The sequence below is a fragment of the Marmota marmota genome, unplaced genomic scaffold (genome assembly GCF_001458135.2).
Source record: "Marmota marmota marmota unplaced genomic scaffold, marMar, whole genome shotgun sequence".
NCBI lineage: Eukaryota > Metazoa > Chordata > Mammalia > Rodentia > Sciuridae > Marmota > Marmota marmota.
Genome location: NW_025999900.1, coordinates 66,839,024 through 66,859,393, shown reverse-complemented (window position 1 = coordinate 66,859,393; position 20,370 = coordinate 66,839,024). Strand labels below are relative to the sequence as shown.

Sequence of the window (20,370 nt, the reverse complement as noted above, 5' to 3'; positions counted from 1 at the left end):
GTATAAGAGACAGAATGGAAGGAGACCCTCATTGTTATACAAAATTACATATAAGAGGAAGTGAGGGGAAAGGGAAAAAAGAAGTGAAGGTTAGCTAGGCATGGTGACGCACGTTTATAATCCCAGAAGTTCTAGGCTAGCCTGGGCAATTTGGTGAGCCCCTGCCTCAAAATAAAAACTAAAAAGGGCCAGGATGCAACTAAGTGGTAAAGGGAAGTTCAAGGTCCCCCATCGCCACCCCAGTTCAATCCCCTGTATCAAAAAAACCCCAAAGGATGTGAAGAAGTGGGAGATGCATGTGGGTGTCATGGAGTTGAGGGTAGTGGGGGAGGGAGCAGGATGCTGTTTACCACTGGGAACCAAATGTATAAACTGTACCTGGAAATAAGATAGAGCTGAATCTGTTCAATGCAAAGCCTTTGGTCTATAGGAAGAAATCACCAACTGGAAAGAAGGAATGGGACAAGAAACATTCTTGCCACCCATCATATTCTGAAAAAGTTAATATCAGAAGTGAAATTCAAAGGCACATGGACCTCCCTTAACAGAACACCCACGACCACATTTTTAAGACGTTTGTATGTCACCTTTGTTGTGAAAAAGGGAGTTGAAATAATTGAATTTCTTTGTCATTTTGTTTGAAAGTTTACATCAGTGGTCTGAATTTGTTTTTGAATTTGACGTAACTATTTATATTGGTTCGTCATTATTGAAAAATGTATTGATTTTATAATTTATGAGTATGCAGCAATTCTTAAAAATCTGGCAGCTGGCACAGTGGTGCACACATATAATCTCAACAATTTGGGAGGCTGAGGCAGGAGGATCAACAGTTTAAAGCCAGTCTCAGCAAGTTAGTGAGACCCTAAGCAATTTAGCAAGATCCCAGTAAAAATAAAAAGGGCTGGGGATGTTAAGTATCCCTGGGTTCAATCTTGCTAACAAAGAAAAATGAAAAAATTAATTTTGCAGTTCTGTTGCACGTGGATTTTTTTTTTATACCAAAGTATTTGAATCATATTGTTGAAGAGTCTTTATGTATATCAACAATAGCTTTCTGGTATACATTTAAAATTAATCAGGGAAGCAGGCAGGGTATAATCCCAGCAGTTCTAGGCCAGCCTATAATCCCAGCAACTGGGAAGGCTGAGGCAGGAGGATTGCAAGTTCAAAGCCAGCCTCAGTAATTTAGTCCCTAAGCAATTTAGTGCCACCCTGTCTCAAAACAGTGCAAAAAAAATGCAATGGGATATAGCTCCTGAGTTCAATCCCTGGTACTAGGAAACAAAGGGGAAAATGTCAAGAGAACATTGCTTTCAAATCTGTAGAAAACAATTATCTAGCAGCAAATTGGAAAGTTCTGGGAAAGCCCAATTTCCAATTTCACCAGTTAGTTAAGGTGTGGGGGACAGTATTTATATTATTATTATTATTATTATTATTATTATTTTGATTTTTTTTATTGTTCAAAAAGTTCTTGACATATCATATTTCATACATTTGATCAAGCGGATTATGAACTCCCATTTTTACCCTATATATATATTGCAGAATCACATCGGTTACACATCCACTTTTTTACCTACTGCCATAATAGTGTATGTTGTATTCTGCTGCCCTTCCTATCCTCTACTATCCCCCCTCCCCTCCCCTTCCCTCTCCTCCCCTGGAAAGTGCCCTTTTGGAATCTGAGACCAGTCCTTCACCACACACCAGATCTGCTGATGCCTTGGTCTTGAGTTTCCCAGCCCCCAGAACTAGAGAAATAAAATTTCTATTGTTACAAAATTGCTTTCTCTATAGCATTTTGTTAGAGCAGCAAAGACAGGCTAAGGCAAACATAAAAGTAGCATGTATTACTGCTTTAACATAAAAAAGAAACAAAGAAATTGTATATTCTGTATTATTTAACTTTCTGTTACATAAATGTAATTATTTAAGTAAAATAACAATAAAATTGGTTTAAAATGGCAATTAATAGTAATTAGTAGTAGGACTAATTAAATGAGATGTGAGAAAAATATAACAATATTTTACAATATTTCTGTTCTGATATAGCAGTTTAACTCATTTAAAAATTCTTTACTGACTTATTTAAATTTTGTAAGCTTATATTATGTATTCTGAAGATATATAAATGTTAAGGCTTTTAAAAAGGAAAATGTAAAAAAAAGCATGAGTAATTAAACAGATATTACCTATTTTTAATAACAACATCAAACAAAGTTTTTGCTCCCTGGTAGGATATTTTACTCTTGGTTCCTTCTCCACAAATACTTCTCTGAACTGCTTGAAGTTATATTCTAAATGATGTTTGAAATATTCCTCAAAACATCAGGCTTTGCCGGCTGTGTTGGCACAGCCTATAATCCTAGTGGCTTGGGAGGCTTGAGGCAGGAGGGTCACAAGTTCAAAGACAGCCTCAGCAACTTATCGAGGCCCTAAGCAACTTGACGAGACCCTGTCTCTAAATAAAATATATATTAAAAAAGGGCTTGTAATGTGGTTCAGTGGTTAAGTGCCCATGGGTTCAATCCCTGGTATCACACACACACACACACACACACACACACACACACACAAAAGGCATCATCTTGGTTCATGTAACCAAAGTAATAAGCCTGGATGTTTCCTCCTACAAATATTTCATTATTTTAAAAATTGGACTATGAAGTTTAGATAATCCTTGTGAAACAATATGAATAAAAACTGGAGATGTCTATCCGCAATACAAGAGAAATTAAATTGAATTATACAACTAATTTTAGTAGAAAATAGGTTTCTCTGCTTTTTGCAATTACCACATGATTTCTTAAATTTTTTTTTTTTTTTTTGGTAATAGCAATATGGAGAACAATTCATGTCCATCTTGTCTCTTTACAGTGTATAATTTAGTGGTTTTTAGTATATTCATAGATGTAGAGCCATCTCCCTTGACTAATTCCAAAATATTTTCACTACCTCAAAAAGAAACCCTGTACCCTTTGGCTCCCAACTCCCCTATCTCTAAGCAACAACTAATCTTCCATTATCTATTTGCCTGTTCTGGACATTTCCTATAAAAGGAGTTCCGTCATGTGTGGCCTCTTGTGCCTGCCTGGCTGCTTCCACTCAGCGTGGTGTTGTCTGGCTTGACCCTGTTGTTGCTTGCATCAGTACTTCATTCCTCTTTGTTGCTGAGTGATGTTCTGTGGTATGGGGGATCCACATTTGGTTCGTTCATTTGTCAGCTGATGGACATTTGGGTTGTGTCTGTCTTTTGGCTGTTGTAACATTGCTGTCAAAATTCATGTAAGAATTTCATGTGGACATAGGTTTTTGGTTCTCTTGGGTGTATCCTGGGAGTAGAATTGCTAGTTATGCAGTGGCTCTGTGCTTAGCATTTTGAGGAAATGCCAGATCATTTTCCATAGCAGTTATGCCATCCTACAACAGCACGTGAGGGTCCCAGTTCTCCAGATGCTCTCTACCACTTATTGTTATCTGACTTTTTAATTCTAGCCATCCTGGTGGGTATGAAGTGACTTCTCGTTATGGTTTTTTTTTTTTTTTGTATAGGGATTGAACTCAGGGGCACTCGACCACTGAGGCACATCCCCAGCTCTATTTTATATTTTACTTAAAGAGACAGGGTCTCACAGTTGCTTACCGCCTCGCCATTGCTGAGGCTGGCTTTGAACTTGTGTTCCTCCTGTCTCTCAGCCTCCTGAGCTGCTGGGATTACAGGTGTGCGCTGCTGCGCCCAGCTCATTATGGTTTTGATTTGCTTTTCTCTAGTGGCTAATGATGTTGAACATCTTTTTCTCCATTTATTGGTCATTTGGATTTTTGGAAATATATATTCAAATTCTTTGCCCGCCCCACCTTTCACCCTACCCCCCCCCCTTTTTTTAAATTTATTTTTAATTTATTTTTTTAATTGGTTGTTCAAAACATTACAAAGCTCTTGACATATCATATTTCATACATTTGATTCAAGTGGATTATGAACTCCCATTTTTACCCCGAATACAGATTGCAGAATCACATCGGTTACACATCCACGTTTTTACATACTGCCATACTAGTGTATGTTGTATTCTGCTGCCCTTCCTATCCTCTACTATTCCCCTCCCCTCCCCTCCCCTCCCATCTTCTCTCTCTACCCTATCTACTGTAATTCATTTCTCCCTCTCATTCTTTTTTCCCTTTCCCCTCACTTCCTCTTATATGTAATTTTGTATAACAATGAGGGTCTCCTTCCATTTCCATGCAATTTCCCTTCTGTCTCCCTTTCCCTCCCACCTCTCGTCCCTGTTTAATGGTGATCTTCTTCTCATGCTCTTCCTCCCTGTTCTGTTCTTAGTTGCCCTCCTTATATCAAAGAAGACATTTGGCATTTGTTTTTTAGGGATTGGCTGGCTTCACTTAGCATAATCTGCTCTACTGCCATCCATTTCCCTGCAAATGCCATGATTTTGTCATTTTTTTAGTGCTGAGTAATACTCCATTGTGTATAAATGCCACATTTTTTTTTATCCACTTATCTATTGAAGGGCATCTAGGTTGGTTCCACAGTCTAGCTAATGTGAATTGTGCTGCTATGAACATCTATGTAGCTGTATCCCTATAATATGCTCTTTTAAGGTCTTTGGGGAATAGACCGAGAAGGGGGATAGCTGGGTCAAATGGTGGTTCCATTCCCAGCTTTCTCCAAACTGCTTTCCAAATTGGCTGCACCAATTTGCAGTCCCACCAGCAATGTACAAGTGTACCCTTTTCCCCATATCCTCGCCAGCACTTGTTATTGTTTGACTCCATAATGGCTGCCAATCTTACTGGCATGAGATGGTATTTTAGGGTGGTTTTAATTTGTATTTCTCTGACTGCTAGAGATGGTGAGCATTTTTTCATGTACTTGTTGATTGATTGTATGTCCTCCTCTGAGAAGTGTCTGTTCAGGTCCTTGGCACTTTTATTGATTATTATTACTTTTATCAATAAAAGTAATTTGTTTTCTTACTGTTTAATTTTTTGAGTTCTTTGTATACTCTGGATATTAGGGCTCTATCTGAAGTGTGAGGTGTAAAAATTTGTTCCCAGGATGTAGGCTCCCTATTTACCTCTCTTATTGTTTCTCTTGCTGAGAAAAAACTTTTTAGTTTGAGTAAGTCCCATTTGTTGATTCTTGTTTTTAACTCTTGTGCTATGGGTGTCCTATTAAGGAATTTGGAGCACGACCCCACAATATGTAGATTAGAGCCAACTTTTTCTTCTATCAGACACAGAGTCTGTTTTGATATCAAGCTCCTTGATCCATTTTGAGTTAACTTTTGTGCATGGCGAGAGAAAGGGATTCAGATTCATTTTGTTGCATATGGATTTCCAGTTTTCCCAGCACCATTTGTTGAAGATGCTATCTTTTCTCCATTGCATGCTTTTAGCACCTTTGTCAAATATAAGATAGTTGTAATTTTGTGGATTGGTCTCTGTGTCCTCTATTCTGTACCATTGGTCCACCCGCCTGTTTTGGTACCAGTACCATGCTGTTTTTGTTACTATTGCTCTGTAGTATAGTTTGAAGTCTGGTATCGCTATACCGCCTGTTTCACTCTTCCTGCTTAGAATTGCTTTTGCTATTCTGGGTCTTTTATTTTTCCAGATAAATTTCATGATTGCTTTATCTATTTCTATAAGAAATGCCTTTGGGATTTTGATTGGCATTGCATTAAACCTATAGAGAACTTTTGGTAATATCGCCATTTTGATGATGTTAGTTCTGCCTATCCATGAACAGGGTATATTTTTCCATCTTCTAAGATCTTCTATTTCTCTCTTTAGGGTTTTGTAGTTTTCATTGTTTAAATCTTTCACCTCTTTTGTTAGGTTGATTCCCAAGTATTTTATTTTTTTTGACAGTGCTGGGGATTGAACCCAGGGACTTGTGTGTGTGAGGCAAGCACTCTACCAACTGAGCTATATCCCCAACCCCTTTGCTCACTTTTAAATTAAAATTTTTGGGGGGGGGCACTGGAGATTTTTTTAGTTATAGGTGATATTCTTGAGTATTGCTAGGTCCACAGTTGATCCAATTTTTTTTCCCCTGAGGTGTTGGGGATGGAACCCAGGGCCTCCTGTATGCTTGGCAAGTGCTCTACCACTGAGCTATACCCAGCCCTTTTTAAATTCTGTTTTGAGACAGGGCCTTGCTAAAGTTGCCCAGGCTGGCCTGGAACTTGAATGCTTCTATATCAGCCTCCCAAGTAGGATTAAAATTTTTTTTAATTGTTTTTGAGACAGAAGGTCACTGTGTTGTCAAGCCTCATCTCCAGCTCTTGGGCTTAAGGGATCCTCCTGCCTCAGCCTCCCAAGTAGCTGGGAGTATGGGTGTGCAGAATTTTATAATTTTTCTTCTCCAGCATTATTTTGATTAAAAAAAAAAAAAAATGGTAGCTCCACCACTGTTGAGAGCCACAACCAAGTCAGGATGGCACCTGGCATTTTGCCAGAAGGAGTGATTGAGGGGTAGCGCTAGCGAGCCATTAGGATGATGATGATTAAGTTAAGCTGTGTATAATTATTGGGATGATGGCTGATTGCTGTAACTGGATGATGCTGGATTGGGGCAGGCTGTGTATTCAGTTGTGTATATGGACCTCTGCTGTCCGGCAATAGGCGGCAATAGGCACTAGGGCAGCTCCTGCTACCTTGGGTGCCCACTACTTTTGAGTTCTCATGGAGTTCCCATTGAGTTTGTGTGGGTTCTGGAATAAAGTTAGTTCCTGCTTGAATCTACAAGTGGCTCTTGACCTCCTGGTTATTTGTGCCCAGCCAGACTGCAGCACACCACTGAGCTACCAAAAAGGATTATTTTCAGGAAATCCCAGACATCTGTCATCTCATTTATAACTATTTCAGTATATATTCCAGGAAGATGAAAAATGATTTTGATTTAAAAATGATGCTGGAGGGCAAAGCGTGCTCCATTCTTTGTGTTCGGGTAAGGAGGTGCCACGCTCCGACCCAAGCAGGTCAGATTCAGGGTTGCTGTCCTACTAAATGACGGGCCAGCTCATTAAGGACTCATAATTAAGATCCTTACTTGGCCAGAGGGCAGGTTTTGCGAGGAGGTTACGACTCATTTTTAAATTATCTAATGTGGGTGAGGGGCTGAAGGACCCTGTGATGCACTAAGGCGGGGAAAGAGTTTAGAGATAAGATAGTTTGAAAGGCGGGACCTGGTGTGTGGACGCCGTAGGGAGGAGTCTTCATCTAGTCTTACTTGATTCCACAATTTTTTTTCGAATGTAGGCAACACGGTAAAAATACTGTTTCGGTGGGCGACGTGGTACTGGTTCCGAAGGGCGTTCGTTACAGGGATGCCAAAGCGTGGGAAAAAGGGAGCGGCGGCAGAAGATGGGGAAGAGCCCAAAACTGAGCCAGAGTCCAAGAAGAGTAAGGTAGGAGCAAAAAAAAAAGAAAAAGAGACAGCAGGAGAGGGCCCAGTCCTGTATGAAGACCCTCCAGATAAGAAAACCTCACCCAGTGGCAAATCTGCCACACTCAAGATCTGCTCTTGGAATGTTGATGGGCTTCGAGCCTGGATTAAGAAGAAAGGTTTAGATTGGGTAAAGGAAGAAGCCCCAGATATCCTGTGCCTCCAAGAGACCAAATGTTCAGAGAACAAACTACCACCTGAACTTCAAGAGCTGCCTGGATTATCCCATCAGTACTGGGCAGCTCCTTCGGACAAGGAAGGATACAGTGGTGTGGGTCTACTTTCCCGCCAGTGCCCCATCAAAGTCTCTTATGGCATCGGTGAGACCCTATTGATTTCTAATGCCTATGATGCTTCAACCAATTGTTAGTACTTCTTTCTTTCCCCAGTGTCTTATTACCTTCTCTTATAGACTTTTCATGCTGATTGTTTTCGTTTTTATAGGTGAGGAGGAACATGATCAGGAAGGCCGGGTAATTGTGGCTGAATTTGACAAGTTTGTGCTAGTAACAGCCTACGTACCTAATGCTGGCCGGGGTCTGGTAAGGCTGGAGTACCGCCAGCGCTGGGATGAAGCCTTTCGCCAGTTCCTGAAGGGCTTGGCTTCCCGCAAGCCCCTTGTGCTATGTGGGGACCTCAATGTGGCTCATGAAGAAATTGACCTTCGTAACCCCAAAGGAAACAAAAAAAATGCTGGTTTCACTCCACAGGAGCGCCAAGGCTTTGGAGAATTGCTGCAGGCTGTGCCACTGGCTGACAGTTTCCGGCACTTGTACCCCAACACTGAATATGCCTATACCTTTTGGACTTACATGATGAATGCCCTCGGTCCAAGAACGTTGGTTGGCGCCTTGATTACTTTTTGTTGTCCCACTCTCTTTTACCTGCATTGTGTGACAGCAAGATTCGCTCCAAGGCCCTTGGCAGTGATCACTGTCCCATCACCCTATACCTAGCACTGTGATACCCTCTCAGAATCATTTTGAGTCTTGGAAATAGCTTCCCCCACCCTCAACGTTCCTTCTTTAGTAGCTTGCTAGAGAAATCTGCATTTTATTTCTCTTCTGTAAGAATGAATCCTTAAATGAAGCTACTGTTACTAAGGGTTTCTTTTAAGCCCAAGTTTTTTGTTGTGTGCACACATGCCCCAATTTTTTTTTTTTAAGACTTATCTGTAAAAATAAAAGGTCATAGTTTTGTCAAAAAAAAAAAAAATGATGCTGGAGAAGAAAAATTATAAAATTCATTTAATACTAAGGAAAAAAGCAAAAACCCATACTGATTTGAGTTAGATTCCACTTCACACCCCACCCATGCTCCTACGGTTTATTTTTTCCCTGCTATATTAGTTCTTGTTGATGGTATGCAATGATGCTTAAAGTATTAAATTTATAATCTTATGAGAAATAATTCTCAGTAAAATGAACTTTACATTTTTTTTAAGAGAGAGAGAGGAGAGAGAATTTTTTAATATTTAATTTTCAGTTTTAGGTGGACACAACATCGTTATTTTATTTTTATGTGGTGCCGAGGATCGAAGCCAGCACCCTGCGCATGCCAGGCGAGCGCATTACCGTTTGAGCCACATCCCCAGCCCGAACTTTACATGTTTTTTAAAGTAAAATTTGTTGTGGGGGATTATGAATGTAGTTTCTCAGTTTTCCTGAATTGTCCTTCACTGCATTTGAAGGGGAGCCTGTGGCAAAGATCCAGGAGTACCAATTAAAAAAAAAAAAAAATGGTTCAGCAGTAAGACCACCTCTACAGACCTTTGGGACTTAAGTCCAGAGTGTGGCCGGGCCATTGTTGACCAGGTCCTAAGGTGTAGATAGTTTAAACTGGATACAGAAGCCATTAGTCATGGCAGCTTTGCAGAGGTTGCACAGAAGTTTTACCAGGTCATAAAACTTTTATGACCCAGAAGGAATGCCAGCAATAAACAAACGAACTCACAGCAAATACACTGGGCATGAAGCTGATTTTCTGCTGTGATAATGCTTCCGTGAGGGAACTGCCGTGTGGCTCTCAACAAGAGCTTTCCCTCATCTGGAATCCAGCCTTCCTGTTTTGAGCACTTGAAAAAGGAAACTCATTGTTCAATATATATTTTTTTTCTTTCTGTGGTTCTGGCAATTATACTCAGGGCCTGGGGCATCTACCACTGCACTATATCCCATCCCCTTTTATTTTGAGACAGGGTCTCGCTTAGTTGCTCAGGACCTTGCTAAGCTGCTGAGTCTGTAGGATAATTGTTGAAACTGAACCCCCAGTTTCAACAATTTTTAACTCATGATCCCTTGTATTTCATTTTAATCCCCCCATTTCCAAAGAGAATTGTTTTGTTTGTTTGCAGTGTTGGGTTGAATGAACCCAAGGCCTCAACCATGCTAGGCAAGTGTTCCACCACTGAGCTACCAAAAAGGATTATTTTCAGGAAATCCCAGACATCTGTCATCTCATTTGTAACTATTTCAGTGTATACTCCAGGAAGATGAAACTTTTTAAAAAATCATAGCCATCATAATATTATGACATTGAAATAACCAATTCCTTAGTATCATTCAATATTTGTTTGTTGTTTGAATTTCCTTCTATTAAAGTCGATCTGTTCTGTAGGAGCCAAACAGAGTCTGCACATGGCATCTGGATTGTGTGCCTCCCACATTTCCTTTACTCCCCTTTGCTGCTTTTTCACCTGTTTGCAATTTTTTAAGGAATGCAGATCATTTGTCTTGTCTTGCTCACATTGTAACTGCTAGTGTTTTCTGAGCTGGACAGACTGGGCCTTTGACAAGTCATTTCTGTACTATTGGCCTAGTATACCTTGTGGGATATTTAGGATTAAGTTGAATTAAAATAGGCAGGGTAGATTCTCTGAGTACCTGTGGGGCTCCAGAGCCTGAATGGTGTCCATGTGGGTCCTTTGGGACTGAGGGTTGGGTAAATCTGTTATCACCTCTCTTCTGGCTCCTGTGTTGGGTCAGGGCTCCTGAGCTTAACCATGGAGCCACCTCCTCCTTGGCCCACACATCCAACTGGCATTTTTTTTTTTTTTAATGGTCCTGGGATTTGAACCCAGAGTTTTGAGCATGCTGGCAAGCACTCTACCACTGAGCCACCCCACCTACCCTTGCAATGAATCTGAAGGGTAGATTCATGTTGGTTGAACCTGGAGAAGGACCAGTGTGGTATGCACGTAGGGACATTCTGTACAGTACGGGGATTGTAATCAAGGTACACTTGTACTAGAAGTCTTATTTTTCTTGAAGCCTTTGTTTAAGGAGTAGCACTTTTGACAGCTCTTTTTGGTGTGTAGAAGCAAATGCAGTCTTCATAAAGAGCCTTATCACATTATCACAGCAGAAAATCAGCTTCATGTTCTTTCCTTTTCCTCAAGCCACATGTGGCTCATTCTGCTTTTGCTCGTAGTTGCATTGTATTTGGAGAGCCAGCCCCTTTTCTGATTGTTTTCCCCATTGTGTTGTCTAGGAGTGTCTCCTCACCCTGTGGTATGTATCCTCGGTATAGGGCACTGGGGCAATGGACGCTGGGCCCTCGGGGTGTCCAAGCAGGTCCTCCATCTTCTGGAGAGGCCTGTGAGCTGCAGGGAATAGAAATAAAAAGTCACCCACCCAGGGTTCAGCATGCTTCTCTCACTAGGGGAATAAAAAGGTGGCTTCCCTCAGGTGACATTTGACTGAGTTAGTGGATGAAGGGCAGGCGTAGAGCAGGCTGCAGGGTCCACCACTGGAGAGTGGTGCATGGTGGTGGGGATTCTGGTTGGGTTCCAGGGACCTGAGCATGGGAAGGTTAAGAGGTGAGAGCACGTCTCAGAAGGCATGGACAGGGCCAGGCGTGGGCAGCATGCCTGTAATCCCAGCAGCTCAGGAGGCTGAGGCAGAAGGATCGTGAATTCAAAGCCAGCCTCAGCAAAAATGAGGTGCTAAGCAACTCAGTGAGACCCCTGTCTATAAATAAAATACAAAATGGGGCTGGGGATGTGGCTCAGTGGTCGAGTACCCCTGTGTTCAATCCCTGATCCACCCCCCCCCCCAAAAAAAAAAAAAAAAGACATGGAGAAGACCCAGGAAATAGAAGGAGGGGCAGACAGCTGGGCTCTATGCCTTGCTCCAGTTTCCATTAGACCAGGCTTTTCTGAAAGGGTCTAGTACTGGGAAAGGAGCATGCACTATGCATTATTCTGCAGAACTTCAGAAAAATCCCACAGCCAGTTCTGTGTCCTCCAAGGTATGTTCCTGGAGTTGCTTCCCTCTCTCCATCTCTAGACCATGTATCCCAGTCTGGCTCCCCAGATACCTCCCCTTGTCTAGCTGGGACCTTCCAAGGCAGGCATACCCCACAGGACACCTAGAGACGTGCACTCAGGTATCTTCCTCTGAGTGGTATCACTCTGCCTCTTGGAATTTTGGAGAACTGTATGTGCAATGTGGAGGTCTGGGATCTTGGCTGGGTCAGCTCATTGGTGCCAGGTAAACCCAGGGTGTATTAGAGGAACCAGTGGACAGGCCCTAGAGGGGTGGGATGGGAACTGCCTGCAGAGCCTTTCCTCTTCTTCCAGCCCTCAGTCTCTTGGTGTTGGCCAGGTGCTCACTGATAAGGTGTTAGGGCAGCATGCTGGGATCCTCCTGTCTCATGGAGTCATCACAGACACTGAAGAGTATTTGGCAGGCCTTTATTCTATAGCATGTTCAGCTTTGTGAGACTATTCCAAGGGACAGTCCTCTAGGGTTTGCATCTGTGGGGATGGGAGGAGATTGTAGCCAGGTGAATGTGGGACTGCCAACTGCATTGGGGGATGATTGGCCAAACCTCAGCCCCTTTCTGAGGCAGCAGAGGGGACTTGGGTAATGAGAGAAACGTGTGTAGTACTGTCTAGTCCTGGCTGTAGCAGCACTGCTGCTGCCCTGTGGACACTGGGAGACATTATGCTCCTTGCGTGGAGCTCCAGCAGCCTGGTCTGTGGCAGGTGTCTTAGAAACTTCCCTGCTCTGCAAGTTGTGTATACAGTATAATAGCTGTTCCTTGGAGACTCTTTGAGGTCCACATTAGCAAAGACTTAGCTATTTAAATGTGCTCTTGAATGTGGTTTTTATTTGAACTTAAGGAACAAATTGATACTCATCTGTGTGTGTGAGCTCACGTACATCCAGCTCTGATGTTTTTCCTTGCTGGCTCTTGGAGAGGTTAGAGATCTATAGGCAAATGAGGCCATGCAGATGCTGTGCTCCTGAAGGCCCCACCCCACCCCAAGCTGCTTCCTGCTGGGCACCTGGAGAAGGACCAGTGTGGTATGCACGTAGGGACATTCTGTACAGTACGGGGATTGTAATCAAGGTACACTTGTACTAGAAGTCTTATTTTTCTTGAAGCCTTTGTTTAAGGAGTAGCACTTTTGACAGCTCTTTTTGGTGTATAGAAGCAAATGCAGTCTTCATAAAGCTAGATGTCCTTTTAAAATATGTTAAGCAGGGACTGGGGCTGTAGTTCAGTGGCAGAGCACTTGCCTAGCATGTGTGAGGCACTGGGTTGGATCCTTAGCACATATAAAAAGAAAGGCATGCTGTCCATCTACAACTACCAAAATAAATAAGTAAATGAAAATTTAAAAAATATGTTAAATATTGGCCAAGCTTTCACTAAAATTGTGTTCATTATTTGGAAAGCTCTTTTCATTTGCCTGGTTTTCAGTGTCTCATTTCCAGGCATCTGGTAGGGAGAGATAGCTCTCAGTTCATTAAGTGCTATATGAAATCAAAATAACACTTTGAAAGGTCTGACATAAAAACATCCTTCTTTTTTCCTGTTTGTGCATGTGTTTATTTGGGGGATGGCAGACTAAGAGAAAAGGACAGCAGGACACTTACTCTATTTGTCTGCTTAGTGTCTGGATAATTTTCCATTTTAGTTTCATTTCCTTTACGCTGACATTTTTATATTACTGAGAAGATATCAAGCACGGAGGGTTTTACTTATTTAAGAAAGGTATCCAATGCATAGGTTCAGTTGGATAATGTGACATAACATTTAATGGGGTAGAGACTGGCGCACAGTCTGGGCAAATTAAATTTTAATTTTTTTAAGTTGAGGCTAAAACAAATAGCATTTAAAAAGTGTTTCAGGATTACTGAAACACTGTTATATGCCTCTTTCTCAAAAAAGGTAGATTCTTCTGTAGGTTAAGTGCTTTGAAAATGACTTTTTTCTTGGCCAGGTGTGGTGGTGCACAACTTGAATCCCAACTACTTTGATAGTCTGAGGCAGGAGGATCAAGAGTTTGAGGCTAGCTAGGACAACTTAGTGAGACCCTGTCTTAAATAACAAGGTTGGGTATTTAGCTCAGAGGTAGAAAACTGTGCTAGGGGTTCAGTCCCCAGTATTACCAAAAAAAAAAAAAAAAAAAAAAAGGAACAAGGAAAAAAAAGGACATTTTTCCACCTTAAATTTTATTATGCTGGGAGACCCTAGAGGTCTGCCCCCAAGGGCTGACCTGGTGACAGCAGTCAAGGTAACAGTGGCCTGGGTGGGCATGTGAAGGGAGACAGGGCGGGGCTGCTCCTTATTTCTGCTCTTGGAAAGAAGCTTAGTCTTCCCTCCGAGCTGTATGCTTGGTGATTGGTTAAGAAGAAGCACCTGGAAGCCGGTTAGATATGGGGCTGTGAATCACTGTTTTTATTCTTACCTCCATGTCTGGCCACTGCTATCCCCTGTAGCTTCAGGTGTCTGGCAGTGGATTAGATTCTAGCAGGTTCATACAATTTTGGAAGAAAAATTTTTTTCCCCTCCATGCACTTATTTCTTATGCAGAAACACAGAGCTAGTCACTAAACACAGTAAAAGCTTGGAGTTTTTGGTTAAGAGAAGAATTTCTATTAAAATGATTGCTTTTATATACTATAGTATATTAGCTGTCCAGTTCAGAAAGTTTATCAGGCAGACGTAGATAATTCACTGTTGGGCTCTGGGCACTTACTAAGAACATTGGTGAAGATTGGTACATGCAGGTTTAGCAGCTTAGACTTTCTGTTGGTCCCCAGGATATAAGCTAGAATTTAAAAAAATAACCAGCATAAACTTGTTTTTCTTTTTATTAGTGTTTTCTAGTTGAATGGATTTTTTTTAAAGTCATGTTAAGCGAGAATTCACATTTATATTCAGATTGAAGCTTCTGCCCCATATGTGTGGGTCACAAGCCCCAGCCATGAGGCAGAGGGGAGGAGGTTGGAGAAGCATCTTGGGAGTACAGGGTCTCTCTTCATTCAAGTGAGGTCCGTGTTTGAGTGATTGCAGAAGGCAGCCCCTGAGCTCTGAGGATAGGAGTCCTGAATTCCTGAAAGGCAAAAGTGAATCCTGAGAGGCTGAGAGAATCCTGAGAGGCAAAAGTGGCAGGAAGACAGATGGGAGGTGCAGGCCTGCCTGGAGGCATGTTGGCTCAGCTCATAGCTGCATGGGGCGGGCAAGAGCGGAGGCCATGCACCTGCTGAGTGTCCTGTAGACGGGTGTGTGTCCCCAGAGCAGCTTCTCCAGTGGTCTTTGAGCAAGCAGCAGAACAGAGAGTCCCCTGGGATGATGGCAGCATCACAGTGGTCGCACCTTGTTGCCTTGCTTTCCTCTACTTCTCAGGTGATCTCTCAGTTGCCCTTTATCCTAGGACCGGTCCTGACAGTTCTACCCCCAGAGCTTGCTCCTAGCTCTTATGTCTGTTTCTTCATTTCAGTGAGATCTTTTAAATGTCTTTAATATATTTTGAATAAATGACTGAAAGAATTATGTATCCAAGCAGGTCCCATTGTGACACTTACCTTCCCCCCAGTGGTAAGATCTGCTGTGACCCATACCACATGTGTCTGGGTTGTTGTTTTGGGAGTTTTTGGTGTGTGTTGTGTGTGTGTGTGTGTGTGTGTGTTAGTATGTTGGTAGTAGGGGGTTGAACTCAGGGGTGCCTGGCTTCTAGGATTATATGTGTGTGCCACTGTGCCTGGTAGATGTCTGGGTTTTTGTTGTTGATTTTGTCTTTTCACTTTCTTAATGGTGTTTTTTGGACATTTTTTTCCACATTTAGTAATTTTAGTTCAAAAACAAATGTTTTTGGTTTTGATGCAGCCTGACTTGTCTGTTATTTTTTTGTTCATGCTTTTGGATTTGTATGTTTTCTTCTGAGTGTCTCCAGTTTCAGGTCTTCATTTTATGTCAATGTTTCTAGTTGGACATGAAGCAGGGTCCATGACTCTAGCATATGGCTGCCCTTGTGTCCTCATGCCCCTTGTTGAGGAGACAGCTCTTCACTGTGGAATTACCTTTGGACTGTGTCTGGTTTTTGTGCTTTGAGCACTGGAATCGTGCAGTGCCATGTGTCTGATTTCCTTGGTTTTATACCACACTCCCAGACATGGCCGGCCCTGTTGTGCATGACTTGAGTTTGTTCTTGCTTTCTCAGGTGTGGTGATAGTGGTCGTCGTGAGAGCACCACAGAGCGTCTGTTCTTCTGTTGGTGAACTTCTGGGTTCTTTGCAGTTTCTGACCACAGGTGCAGAGCTGTTGTGGACAGTCCTGTGTATATCTTTTTTGGAGACACATTCACGCCTCCTCTTGGTGTTGCCTGGGACAGCTCCTAGGTCCTAGGCACGCCTGTGGTAGCCCCCAAGCTGCCTCCGCAAATGTGGAATGGAAGGCTGTCAGACGTCATGTTTAGAGGAGAAACTGGATTACCAGTTTTCAAAGGACATGAACCATGCGGTTCACCTAAACTGAAAGGACACTGACTGCCACTGTCAGGTCCTCAGAAGATTGGCTCAAAATGAGAAGTGGCCATTGTTCTACTGTGTAGAAAAACACTGTGCTTCTCTGAATTCATAACAATGGCATAAAAACATCTTTGATAATAGATTATCTAGTATAGGAGGTTAAGAACAACATGAAAAATAGTTAATTTTGGGGGGCAGATACTAGGGATTGAATCCAGGATCGCTCAACCGCTGAACCATATCCCCAGCCCTTTTTTGAATTTTGAGCCAGTGTTTCACTGAGTTGCTTAGGGCCTTGTTAAGTGGCTAAGGCTGGCTTGAACTCTTGGTCCTCCTGCTTCAGCCTCTCAAACTGCTGGGATTACAGTGTGTGCTACTGTACCCGGTTGTAAAATTCTTGATATTACAATAAAAATCATATATGTATATGAAACAAATAACAAAAGGGTAAAAATACTATGTGTTATGAACTTGGGCCTGTGTTCCTCAGCTGGCTTAATTTTCAGAAAGGGATAGTATCTGTCCTGCATGTTTTGGATATTGTACATGACATCCTTGGCATAGTGTAGGTGTTCAGAAAGTGGTAGCTGCCATCAGCAAAGGGGTGGGTTTGATGCTTATTGAATGTGTGGGACATAAAAGAGTAAAAAGCAGATTTTATTAAGTCAAGGTCCTGCTTTCTCGTGCCTGTCAGACGGGAAGGGCCATGTTATAAATTTGGATTAACCCTAACTAGTGGGTATACATTTTTGATTATCAAAGTTTCTCTGGATTACTGAAATGAAGATTGCCCTGGAATCATATTAATTTGCTGATGCTTTGAGAACTGGTACTTTACTGTTAATCTTGGTTGAGTGTCTTTAGTAAATGCCATGTTATCAGTGATTTGTCCTAAGTCCTGTGATTACTGTCCACTAGAAACATTTAGCAAGTCTCCAGTCCCAGAGTGAGAAACAGGAAGAGAGGCAGTCTTATTCTGTCATGGATCTCCAGTGGCCAAAGCCCAGAGCTCCTCTATCCTCCATCTAGCAGCAGAGACCTCTCTACGCAAGGCACTGTGGGAAGAAGAGGTGCAAATGGTTCTCTTCCTTTTGGTCCCAGCCTTCCGATATGGGGGACTTCTCTATGTATATTTGGATGGCCCAGCCTCTTGCTGGGAGGCAGGGAGGAGGTCATTCTTCATTTCTCATCCATTCCCTCGCAGAGGCCAACCTCCTTTCCCACATTGCCCTTCTAGAGATGGGGCCTGTCCCCCATTGGTGCTGCCTGCTGTTTTGGGGAACAGTCTGTAATGATGCTTTATCCTTTAAAAGAACTGTGTAGAATGTGGGGGAAACTAGTCAGTCACCACAATTCCAGTTATCTAGTTCCCAAACAAGATTTGGAATTATAGAGAGTCATCTCTTTAGCGTGGCTGCCATCCTATTTTGCTGAACTAATGAGAGTCCCGACTCCACTATATAAGATCCAGAATGCCAACATTTAGTGTTCTGTGAAATCTGTGTATTACCAAAATATGTACGTATCATCCTAGTAGTTGGCTTAGTAACATTGTGTGTTTATAAATATATATATTTTTTTAATCAAAATTAACTTTTGGGCTGAGGTTGTGGCTCAGTGGTGGAGCACTTGCCTAGCATGTGTGAGGCACTGGGTTTGAGACTCAGCACCACATATAAGTAAATAAACCCATTGACAACTAATTAAAAAAATGTTTATTAAAAAAAATTAACTTTTATTCAAAGTAATGAAAGTTAAGAAAATGGGAGAAAAAATAATGAGTAGAACCATTGATTTATACCAAATAAAAAATTGGCTGTATCTGTGTAGTTCCTGTTCTACTGGTGTCCGGAAACCAGCTACTCACCAAAGAACTTCCTGCTGTGGGAGCCAGGAACCATGGCAGGTGAGCTGTGCCTAGAGAGGCACCACCTGCTCACATGCCCTCACAGGCAGATTGAGGGCCATCAGGGTTCCCCTTCAGGAGGTGGCTATGTTCTGCTGATGGCCTTTTGAAGTTTGTTTGAAACCCTAGAATTTGATGTGATGGTTTATTGTTGGCATCTAGGTACATGGAAATGAGCTGCTTGTTACTGTGATCTGTCGCAACCCATGCTTGGTTGGGTGAGTTGGCCAGTCTGATGTTGTCTGAGTTGGCCAGGTTAGGAATGAACTGACTTTGCCTCCATTCTAAGACCAATGCCTTGGTTTTTTTTTAAACAAACATTTGGTGAAAATGCTTGCAAGCCTCTCATCTGTACTTTGTGGGTCTTGCCTTCTCAGTATTGGAGATTGAACTCAGGCCTCTCACTTGCTAGGCAAGCCTTCTACCGCTAAGCTACATCCTGATCAACACCCCTGCCCTTTTTAAAATTTTATTTTGAGACAATCTTGCTAAATTGCCCATGCTATCCTTTAACTTGGTGGTGATCTTCCTGCCTCAGCCTCCTTGGTAGCTGAGATTATAGGTGTGTGCCGTTGCAAAAACACTTTGTGTTTTTTGCAGTAAACTTTATAGTTGTCTGCCCTTGCTGCCCTCACTCCATCCTCTCAGTCTCAAATTCAGTCTAATCAGACTTTTGTCTCCCCACATCCTTCAAAACTGCTGCTTTTGTCAAGTCTCCATGGCAGAAACCAGTAGGTAGTTCTCAGTCCCTACCTGCCTTCAAGATGGAGCCCCCCACCTTCCTGGTTCCTTCTTCTCTCTGGTGTCAGGCACCCCAGGTTTTAGTCCTTGGTCTCTCCTATCTCTACTGACTCCCTGGGTGACTCTGGCTCCTGACCTCAGCCCTATTGTACACCCTGTACCTAGGCTTCTTTGGGGAATCCACACTTGCAGATTCCCTCCCCATCTCAGTTGTGGCTAACTCCACACTCCTGGTCACTCAGACCAGTGCACTGGGTAGTTGTCACACTGCAGGGCCAGTTGTGCAGCATACCTAGGGGTTCTGCCTTTCAAATACAGGTGGTCTGCCCATTCTCACCACCTCCATGGCTTTTGTCCCTACAGGCAACTGGCAGTATGTGTCCCACTCTGCCCCCCCCCCCTTCATTCCACATCCCCACCTTTTCTGTTAGCTGCAAGGCTAACTCCTTCCTGTGCAATCTATGTGTTCCTTCTATTTAATGTTTCTTCTCCGTCTTTACTGAAATGTGAACTCTTTGCAGGTGTTTGCTCACAGGTCTATCCCTGTGTCCTCACAAAGCTTTTCCTCCTCTCTCTCCTCCGCATTCCCCTTTTAAAAAAAATATAATCTCTCCTCCTGCTTATTTCTTTTCTGTCTTTTTAAAACAGCTTTATGGGGATAAAATTCCCATGCCATAAAATGCACCCCTGTGGCTGTCTCCTTAGAGATGCTCTGGTGTTTGTCTGGCTCCCGATCTGCTCTGCTTCTGTCCTCTGCTAACCTGGGTGGGCCTGGTATGGGAGCCCTGCGAGCTTTCCTCGGTGACTGTGGGCTAAACTAACTCGGCACAGGAGCCTGCTCCTCAGCTCCAGTGTTGAAGAACAAGAAAGCAGGTCCTTGGGTCATTATTGAGTGACGCTTCCTGGAAGAAGGCGACTGCAGGCAGCTCCGGGTTCATCCCCACAGAGCCTGACCTACTGGACTGTGATTCCAGATGATACATTTCTTCATGATTGTTGAATTTGAAGGGTGATGTAGGTGAAGAGGGCTAGGGAGATTTGTGGTTTGGAGAAAAACTAGAAAGATTATTGAAAGGCCTTAGAAAGTTAAACAGTGTTGGAAAAAACAAGGACTTCATCCTGAAAATTTTAGTGAAAGAAACAGTCAAGATGCCATATTACACTTGATCTTAGCCAAAAGGCCGAGAAGCGATGATGCCATATTAAATTATGATGTTTCTTGCTGAGTTATATTTTAGCATGGCCTACATTAGAGGGTACAGAAACCTAGGACTTTTTTCCTTGTATCTGTCCTGGCTGGTGTAATCCTGTTATCCCAAAAGCAGAATGTAGCTTAGAAGATTCAGGGAGGCTGGAAATGGCTTTTCTGGCGAGGCTTGGTACCCTCTCGGTAGGTAGTGGGCACTGTGTTCCCTGCCACTCCTGCCAAGTGCCTGTCTAGGAGCATCCTGACCGCCCACGGCGTTAGGGGAAGGGCCCAGGGC

General features: G+C 42.7%; 2 protein-coding genes and 1 pseudogene across 4 annotated transcripts in view; 2 read left to right on the top strand and 1 right to left on the bottom strand.

Moving 5' to 3' along the window:
• Window positions 1-20,370, top strand: part of Cdc42bpb (CDC42 binding protein kinase beta) — a 95,969-nt gene that overhangs the window by 6,598 nt on the left and 69,001 nt on the right. The gene's annotated exons all lie outside the window — the stretch shown is intronic.
• On the top strand, window positions 6,954-8,689 carry LOC107150834 (DNA-(apurinic or apyrimidinic site) endonuclease-like). The gene is given in 4 exon segments (XM_015495982.2): window positions 6,954-6,979; window positions 7,291-7,797; window positions 7,922-8,301; window positions 8,304-8,689. Coding segments are annotated over 3 exon segments (957 nt in total). The 5' UTR covers window positions 6,954-6,979; window positions 7,291-7,358; the 3' UTR covers window positions 8,442-8,689.
• LOC125615423 lies at window positions 19,994-20,079 on the bottom strand (annotated as a pseudogene).